A 9,847-nucleotide genomic window follows, 5' to 3' on the forward strand; every position below is an offset into this window, starting at 1 on the left:
TTATGTTACATTCTGCTGTAATTATTTCTTGCCCATGTTGTCTTGCCTTTTAATTTTTACCATTTTCTTTAAAATAGTCACATTGACTAGGTACAGGCTAGATGGATGTACCTGGAAATGTTAAATCTTTTCCTTGGGAGAATTACTCTGTTGCTTCTAAATTGGAAAGACCTCTCTTTTATTATAGTACCCCACCCGCCATCTCCAGTTCCTCTATAGCTTTAAAAAATTCATCTTGAAGTACAGTATGAAATAGGGCCTAAAATGAGACTTATTTTCTTTTTCAACATTTATTGCGCAGTTCTGTACGATCTTTTCCATTGATTTGTGATTTCTTTTTAAAATCACCTCTGTTTTACTTAGAATAGGGTCTATTTCTGGCCTCTTTTTTCATCGATTTGTGTATTTTGCACCAGTATTTTTGTAATATTAAAAAACAGAAGGAATGAATGAAGTCAGTCCTTGGCTAGTAGAGGAACTTGATCCAGCTGGAAATGATTAGATCTACTAGGAGAGAAGGACTAGATGGGACCTCCAGCAAATGCAGGAATGATCTCCATAGGAAAAGAGTATTTCTGTTTGAAGCCACCTATTAAAATTTACAATACAGGGGACATTGCTCAGACATCTCTAGTCAGCTGAGCTAGAATGGAACCATGTCTTATTAAACACAAATAAGGCTGGCTGATATTTTGATGGAATTAACAATTTGGCAGATGATGGGAAAAGCAGCAGATGTCACATTCAGGCATCAGTAAACTATTTGTTATCGTACCTCAAATGTTTATTGAAATGAGCGGCTCAGCCAACCTTTAGTAACTGGGTAGGCAAGATGTTTGCAACAGGATTTGATATCATGCATACAGTCCTAATTAAAAGATTTATTTTAAAAATGGTTTTGGGAAAGGAAGGGAGGGCTGACAGACCTAATTTTGGTTTACCTGTAATCTTTCTGAGTTACAGTGAACTCAACACCCTGGGATTAGGGAGGCGGGCAAACTATGCCAAGTATTGTCATGGGGTAAACACCTCCTGCCCACAGGCTAAGGTGGCTGGGGTTTCATTGTTCTAACTCTGCAAATGACTGGAAGGGAGGCGGCAACGGGGCAGATGGAACAAGGGAATTTGGACCTAGCAGAGATAGTGTTTCTGGAAAAAGGCGGTGGAGCCAGAAAGTCCACATCCCTTGAATTCTGGGTGGCTACCTGGAGGGCTAATAAGAACCAGTGAGAAAGCAATCAGTTATGATCCCGGGCCTTGAAAAATCACCATGATTATTTTATGTACAAATGCTTTCCCATGGCTCACTCATAATAGGACTGAAATGCCTGACAAGAGAGGAAAGCAGGGACTAGGTTCCTGGTGAGGAAGGACAATGAAGAACTAGAACAGCAAAGGGAACCGGAAATTGAATTCATCATCCTTATCATACAAATGCATTTATAAAATGTCTCTGCACGGGGCTGAGCGGGGCTCTGTTCAAACAGCGGGGTGAATCACCTCCAAAAGAATGCCCACTGAAAGACCGCGTGGTGACAGTTTTACCAAACGTGATGGGCCAGGCCAGAGGCCAGGTGTTGTCCAGGATGCCAGGGGGCAGGAGGAAAGAAGAGCACAGAGATAGAAGATAAGTCAGGGAGTTCAGTCTGGGGAATCCCTGCTCAGGGCTGAAACCTGCTCAGATGACTATCTGCCAGATGATAGCCTCTGGGCCTGTGAGGATTAGCCCAGCCCCCTAGCCCCCTTTCTGAAACCAGAGAGGGGCGGGGAGAAGCAGCTGTGGTGCAGTGGACCAAGTAGGGACTTCTGGCTGGGACCCTGGGAGTCACCTAGCCTCTCTGAGCTGGTGCCTTCATTGCGGGTGATAGTCCTACCTGCTCTATACGATCGAGGATATTAGAGCTTGTTTTAAAGAGCCTGACACAAACCCTTATGAAGATGAGGATGGGTTTTACCTGTGAAATGCTCCATGGATGGGCGGGATCTGGGCCCCTATGAAGAGTAGACCAGAAGGAAAAAGAACCACAGGGCACTTGATGGGCACAGAACTGAGGCCAGCCTGGTGCTTGGTGACAGTTCACTTGTGGGCAAGCCGGGCTGTGGAAGGTGGCTCTCACCTGGCAGAGGCTGCCTTTCTCCAGACCTCGCCTCCTGGCCACCTACGGACTGACCAGGAGGGGAGGAGACCACAGCGTGGCCGCCCTTCAGCCCTTACATGCCCTGTGTGTGGCTTCGGTGTGGTCACTGCAATGACCTGAGTGGTCTTCAGCAGTCTCACGTCGGGGCGCGTGGGGAAGAGGGCTGACGTGGGCCTGGGTGGGAGAGGCCTGGCTGTCACAGCTCTTCCTTATTGCTGTTGAGGGGCTGGACCAGAGGCCCTGGATCTTGGGGGTGACCTACTGGCCCATGGGAGCCAGGCCACTGGCCACTGTCCTCCCTGTGCTTGCCCGCAGTGGCGTAGTCCTGCTGGAGCCCACGCTCCACTCTGTGCTGCCGGAGGCTCTCGGTTCCCACCAGCCCCTGCGTTCTCAGATACCCCAGCTGGCAAAAGGGCGGCAGCTTCTGGCGTGTTAGGGTGAACAGGAAACAGGACTCTACACAAAAGCAAAAGGAGATGAATGAGTTGGGCTCAGAGGTGTGGGGAGAGGTGCAGGAGGAGGAGCCCCTGGTGCTCTGGGGTCCTTGCCCATTCCCTTCCATCCCTGAGCTTGGAGCTGACTTTTCTGGGTACCTCATGTCTGACCTGAGTGTCATGGAACCTGGCTCCCTACCCTCCACCCGATGTTCCAAAAATAGGCTGCCCTGACTTTTGGGAGGAACAAGGCGTAGAAATGAAAGCAAACCACAGAAATGACTCAGCTCCCAGAGGCTGGGCCCAGCAGTGTGCTCTGCATGGAGCCAGGCCGGGGCAGGGGCTCCGCGGCTCGGGAGTGGACCCTCAGCCCTCTGGGAAGCTAGCCCAGGTGGGCCAGGAACTTGGTGGTCAGTCCCGTTTTGAGCTGAGAGCTGCCTGTAAAGATTTATTTCCTCAATAATACTGAAGTTGCAAATGCCGTGTGTGGGCCTTGTGCTCAGCACCGTGGGGATTACAAAGACAAAACTGGTCGGTCCGCGTCTATGATTTATCCTCATCTGTGCCACAGCACAGTTGGTGCGTAGGTCAAATCTGACCAATCAGGAAATCGTGTGATACTTATTATTTAGAAATATGAAAAAACAACCAGAAGAGCTAGAAGTAGTTTCTTCTGGGGAATGAGAATGAAAGTGGGAAAAAAGCCTTTTAGCCAAGTATTATGTAACTTTGATTAAAAAAAAAAAAAAAAGAAAAGATGAAACAGATATGGGCTCAGTCTTCTGAGGCATATAAGGACAGGATGGGAAGATAGAGTGTCAGAAAAACAGCATGAATCTTTTATCTCAAAAAAAAAAAGCAACAAAAAAACGGGTACATTGCAAAGCATGCTGTGAGCTTACATAGGTGAACAGGCTGTAAAGTGCTACACAAATATCTCCTACTTTATTTCTGACTTAGAGCACAGAGGGCCCTTGGCAGAACAGGCCATGACAATCCTCTCTGAGCAAGCAAGCCGGCAGATGTCGGGGGAGGCTGGTAGAGAGGCAGCAGGGTAGCTGTCAAGTATCACCTTCTGATGGCATACATCACCCCTTCTGCAGGGGCCATGGGGCAGAGAAGCTTAGCAGAATCTGGGGCCAGAACTAGCAGCTGCACATCAGCTAATAGGGCAGAGGGAAAGCCCACCTTCTGCCAGCTGGTCCTTTGCCAGGAGGATTCTTCCAAGCTCAAGGCAGTGACACATAGTGGCGTGTACTGTTGAACAGTAGTTAGGAGGCTATAGGGCCTGTGACAATGCTTTGGTAGGAGCTATAATTCAGGGTAGGAATATACTCCCTAAGAGGCACTGGCATCTTTGCATACTCCTGAAACCTTAAGAAACAGGATGAGATTTTATAGTTCAGGTCTCTAGAGCTATAACATGTAATTTCATGTGTAAGTATATGGTCAAGGTTGATAGTTTGCAGAATGCTAGTTCTCTGCTCTATGAATTACCTCTGGGTGTCTACATATGTTTAGACTATTCGTTTAACCTATTGTTTTAAGCTATCTCCCTTAATATATGCTTTTTTTTTCAAAGTGGACTGAGGATGCCACCTGGGGATGAAATGAGGACACTTCCTCTCTGACCTGTAGGCCAGGGTACTATTTCTCTAACTTGATCTGATATGAATAGTGCTTGATATACAACTGGTGTTCAACAGATGTTTGTCGAACAGAAGAGTAGATATCTTGGGCATTCAGGGGTTAAAAAAAAGCAGACAAAAATTTGACTTGTTTCAGTCTGTTCTCTTTCTGGATCATTAGACTTCTCTCCCCGGATCCCTCTGTGGGCCTGGCTGTTGGAGCTATCGTCCAGTTCACCAGTTCTCTATCTCTGTCTGTATTTTTATGTTGAGCTTCTAATTACAAATTTAGTTTTTCATTTCCAGAAGTTTTATGTGGATCTTTCTCAAAACTATCCAGTCAATTGTATTTTCAATAATCTTTTTTATTTCTTTACATAATTTAGACAAACTTTATATCTTCTATCTGACCATTCTAATTCCCACAGTCTTTTTGGTTTGGTCCTACAGTTTGCTGTTTCTGCTGACACTCCCTCATGGTGGTGTGAGTCCTTATGTGTTAAGTGATTTTTTGCTTGGGAATTCATGATCCTTGTAACTTTATTTGTGGGAATTTTTTGTGTGTGTGGCCTAGTTTTAAAGTGTGTTTCTCCACAGAAGACTTGATTTACTTCCGTCATTTCTGCATCACAATGCTGGTATGAAGTTTGGCCCCAAACTCCCATGACCGAGGACTAGTGGTTGGAAATTCTCAGGGGAGATTTCCCGACAGCCTACCCAGAGCCGACAAGCATGCGTCTCCACCGTCTCCCTCTGGGGAGTGTTTTTTTGCCTCCTAGTTTATGTACTGAGATCCAAGCTCCTTGGAGGGTGTCTAAACAGACCTCTCACCCTGCTACGGCCTCACCTTCTCAACCGCAAGAGCTGCTCAGTTACCCAGGCTCTAGGCTACTGATGACCAGCAGGTAACCCACGACCAGCTTGGGTTCATGCTTTTCCTAGTATCTGGCCTCTGGGAAGTTGCCTTATTTTCTTGCCAGTGCTTTAAACTCCTCAGGGCATGGTTCTATCTGTCCCCTTTCAACCTCTAGCCCAGTCCCTTTGTCCCTCTGGGAACTTAAGTTACCTGCATAGAAGCTTCGCAAATCAGTGTCCAAACAGTTCTCCAGAAAGCGCCGCAGAGGTAGAATGTGGCCCAGTGGGGCGGTCCAGTCTGTCAAGAAGTCTTCCACGATGTGGTGGATAGCCGTGGGCCGAGGCAGGGGCCAGTCAGCGGGGCGGAACCTGACCTCCTGCTCTGTTGGGGAGAAGTGGGGCCGCGTCAGAGCCCAGAGGCTGGGCTTCCCATCCCGGAGTGGATGGCATGGTTCCCGCACGTCCCCAGTGCCTCCCTCCTTCCTCCCCTCCCACCCCCCCCGGCCTTCCTGATACACCTCTGTGCCGGTTGTGGTCAGCTTGGTCAACAGCCATCTCCAAATATTTGGCAGGTTAGCATGAGAAAGCAGGACAAGACTTATCCCTTGTGGTATCAGGGGGCAGAACTAAGAGTAATCACTTGAACTTGGTGTGCTTCTAAGACTCACATGGACTGAGGTCTGTTGTGGCTGCTTCAGAACTGGTCTGTGAGGGGACTTGGGCCCTGAATCCAAAGGGGTCTTGGAGCTCATCTAGCCCACTTCCCACCTGGTGTGGACTCCCTTCATGGTGTCCCTGCCAGACAGATGGCCTCAGGTCACGACCCCACCATCCCTGTGCTGGGAAACCCACTGACGGATGGCTTTGACTCTTAGTTGCTTTTTATGTTGAATGTAAACCTGTGTCCTGTCACTTCTCCTGTTGATCCTACCTCTGCCCCTTTTTAGATCATTCTATTTTTAGATCGTCCTCTTCCAAGTGACAGTCTTTCAAGTTCTGAAGCAGGAGTTGTGTTCCTTGGGCGGTTTATCTCTTGGTAGCTCCTCTGTGCCAGGTACCATGCTGGCATTCTGTATATATTATCTCATTTACCCTCATATAATTCTGCAAGGCGGGTCTATTAGCCCCACTTTACAGATGAGGATGCTGAGGCTCGGAGAGGTTAAAAGTGGTCCGAGGTTACACAGCCAGGCAAGGACAGACGTGGGAATACTGCGCAGCTTTTCTGTACTCTGTTACTACAGTCCTGCGTTAACCGGTTCCAGTTCCTTTCCCTGCTCCTTCTAACAGTCACTCTCCAAGTCCCCCCGCCCCACTCCATGGTCAGCCTCCTTTGGGGACACACAGCAAGATGGTGTTCCTCTTACTGTGTGGTACCTGGGGCATGACACTCCATGCGTGGCCTGCCCAGGTCATGGTATAGCCCAGAATCTGGGAAATCGCTTACCATTCTTGGACCTTCTGCCCTCTTTGGTCTCTGGGCAGAGTACCCAGTCGTCCCCCTCTGACAGCTCAGAGTGTTGTGGGAGGGCTTAATCAGGTGACAACCTGAGACACAGTGAAGTCTGAGGGGCACCTAGCTCAAGAAAGCTCACGCTCAGGGGAAGGCAGGGACCAGCTTACCGGTGGGGAGATGCCTGTAGTAGTAGACGACAGGGTGGAGGAAGTTGGACTGCCAGGCGTCTTCCGTGTGCCCCACGGACCGATCATAGAAGAAGACGTCCTTGTCGGGCCCGGAGAAATTCCTGCCGTACTCCATGCTGATGACGAAGAGCCCGTGCCTGGCCTTCCTTCCCGTGATTGCCTCCAGCTGGGCCAGCATCTGCATGGGGAACTCCTCCAGGTACTCAAATGCTGCAGCGTTCCTGGGGATAACGGCAAAGTAGGCGGGAAAACCCTCGGTGCTGGCAGAGACGAGAGGTGAGTGTGTGCCATGGGGTGTGTGTGTCTCTCTCCCTCCAAGAAGCAACCACCAAACAGCGTGCAGACTCTGATCAGCCCCACAAATCTCACTTTCCCATTACCTAACAGCTGAGCCGACTTACACGTGGGGTGGATTCTGGAAAACTGAGTAAGATGCAGTGGCTATCGGGGGACAGGGTGACCTAGGCTGAGGAAAGAGTAACGGGAAAGCCTGGGACAGGGTGGATGCCCTGGTGTGTTCAAGGGACAGGAAGGAGGTCAGGGTGGCTGAGTGGAGCTGAGGGGAAGGGGCAGGAGAGAGGGTTGAGGAGGTCTGTGGGGGCAGGTCGAAGAGGGCTTGTGTGTGCTGTGCCATGGTGGAAACGTCTGGTTTCATGCAGATTGAAGGGAAGCCACTGGCCCCTCGAGGGTATTGAGCAGAGAAGACTTCACATGACTCATGTTTTAAAAGGGTCACCCGGCCACCGAGTTGAGAGCCGACCACTGCTATACCAGTACAGGTCAGAAATGCTGGTGGTCCAGATCAAGGTGGCAGGGGTGGAGCTGGTGAGAGGCGGTCGGGTTCCAGACATAATTTGAAGGTAGAGCTGATGGGATTGACGCAGTGTGAATGAGGGGTGTGACAGAGGCATCAAGGACGATAGGGGATTTCCCGCCGAATGTTCTATGAGTCCCTGAACTTCGTGTGCTTTGGACCAGGCTGCTCCCTGAAGGTTCTTCCTCTGCTCCTCGCCTGCCGCCTGTCCTTTGAGGCCTGTCTACTCCCTTCCACACTGTTCCCTGCTCAGGAAGTGTCCCCTTAGCAAGTGACTGATAGGAGCCAACTCGGTCCTGGCCCTAGGGAATTCTTAAATCAGACTGACGGTGCAGTCACCGCTCACCTGCTTGGTGCCGAATGCTTTCCACGCATTGCCGCCACTCCTTCCTACAGTCCTGCAGGGTAGGGGCTATCATCCCCATTTTGCAGATGCTAGAAAGGCTCAGAGAGGCTAACTAACTTGCCCAAGGTCACGCAGGTGGAAAGAGGCATAACTAGGATTCGCACCCAGGTCTGTCTGTCTGTCTGCAGGGTTTGTGGTCTTAATTTCACCGATTTTTCCTCAGAATAAATCCCCACAACCCCCTCCTATCCCTCCTCGGGCTTCACCTGAGGAAGGAACCGCTAGGCTGGCTATTCCACACCTGGAAGAGGAAGGGAAGAGCTAGGACAGGCGAGGCAGGCAGAAGGGAGAGTGGTGGGGACTCACTCCTTCACTAGGACGACATCGGCCAGTACACTGAACATCTGGTAGAGCCCAGAAGCCTCATTCACGCGCCGGAGGATGGAGCTGGTCAGCTGTGTGATGGGGTGCTCTGTGGAGGGCCAGGCGATGCCGTGGTGGCGATGCTCCAGTAGCCGGTGAACAGCACGCACTGAAATGGCCAGAGGGAGGAACGGCATGCTGGCTGTTAAGAATTTATCTACTGCCATCAGGAGAGACATAAGGTCCCCATTAACTTCTCTGAACTGTATGCATGGCGCCAAGAAGATGCCTTTAGAGTGGGGTCAGCAAATGGTTTCTGCAAAGGGCCAGATGGGAAGCATTTGCGGCTTTGCAGAGTCTGTTGCATTACTCGATTCTACCTCTGGTGTGACAGCAGCCACAGAGAGCTAAATGAAGGGGTGCGGCTGGATTTGGTCCCCAGGCCAGCGTGTACACATCCCTGCTTTAGTCCATTTGCATATGAAAGTCCCACCGCTATCACTCCACATGTGGTATGTCCAAACCAGACTCAGGGCCTTCTCTGGGACCTCCCCGCTTCTTAAAGATCCTATTTCTAGCAGAGACTTGCAAACCTTTGCTCCCTCTCCTTCACAGCCTAAATCCAATCTGTCAACTAAGTTCTATTTTGAGATGCTTTGTATACGCGTGTTAAGGATAGAAAAGCAACAGCTATCTAAAACAGGGAGATGTTTTTCTGTATACCCGGGGCTGCTGCATACAGGTGTGAAATTGGGCCACTGTACACAGGTGCCTGCTCTTCCAAAATGAATCAACACAACACCCCAATCCAATAGAGGCAGTGACACAGACAATCCACATGACAGGGGACGCAGCTGGCCCACAGTCACAGGAAGATGTGCAGCCTCACTAGACATCTGGCTTTTTGGAGGGAACAATGGTCAGGCCATGTTTTGCAAAAAGTTAAAGAATTACACAGTTAGAGAAGTCTCGGGACAGTGTCCTGACCAAAAGAGCATATATGTGAAGAAATGAAATCTTGAGAGAGCCTGGCGCAGTTTGAAAAGCAGGAGGGGGGCCAGGCTGAAGTGTTGCCCTGTGCAAGCCTCCGAAGGCTGTGCCCGGGAGCTGCAACTCCCCCAGCGACATGGCGGGCCACTCGAGATTTGTGAGCAGAGGAAAGGTATGACTTTTTTTAAAAGGAAGGTTGTTTTGGTGGGTACTGTGGTGGCTGGATGGGAAGCCATAAAGACCAGTGGCAGGAAGACCATTCAGAAGAGATGAAGAGTCGCCAAGTCAGGAGAGTGAGGCAGTGATGGGGAGACACAGGAGCGGGGTGGGCAGGGCTCCCGGCACGTCCTACCTTCCACGAGGTTAGTCTGGGCCGCCCACCTTTCATCTCTTGTTGTTTTACTCAGCCTGTTTTCTGCTCGTCTCCCAAGACTTGTTTCTCAGCTGAATGATGAGCAGGGTCTGGGCAAAATGTACTGGGTCCTGCCACACTGCCCCTCTCTCAGGTAGGGTCCTCAGCTAGTAGTGGTGACCACAGCCATCGGTGGCCTATACACCCAGGACTGTTTCCCATCTGCCTGAAGCTTAGTGGTTAGCTATGAGCGTTACAGTCAGGCAGGCGTGGATTCAAATTC

General features: G+C 50.1%; 1 protein-coding gene across 1 annotated transcript in view; it reads right to left on the minus strand.

The window, feature by feature from the left end:
• Positions 1–762: 762 nt before the first annotated feature.
• Positions 763–9,847, minus strand: part of FOXRED2 (FAD dependent oxidoreductase domain containing 2) — a 16,356-nt gene continuing 7,271 nt past the window's right edge. Inside the window, exons 6-9 of the mRNA XM_023527405.1 lie at positions 8,226–8,391; positions 6,679–6,920; positions 5,267–5,437; positions 763–2,594 (exon numbers count right to left, since the gene is read on the minus strand). Of these exons, the coding sequence (XP_023383173.1) occupies positions 2,335–2,594; positions 5,267–5,437; positions 6,679–6,920; positions 8,226–8,391 (839 nt within the window). The 3' untranslated portion in view covers positions 763–2,334. The remainder of the gene's footprint in view (positions 2,595–5,266; positions 5,438–6,678; positions 6,921–8,225; positions 8,392–9,847) is intronic.

This window comes from Pteropus vampyrus, unplaced genomic scaffold, assembly GCF_000151845.1.
Source record: "Pteropus vampyrus isolate Shadow unplaced genomic scaffold, Pvam_2.0 Scaffold16, whole genome shotgun sequence".
Taxonomy (NCBI): Eukaryota; Metazoa; Chordata; class Mammalia; order Chiroptera; family Pteropodidae; genus Pteropus; species Pteropus vampyrus.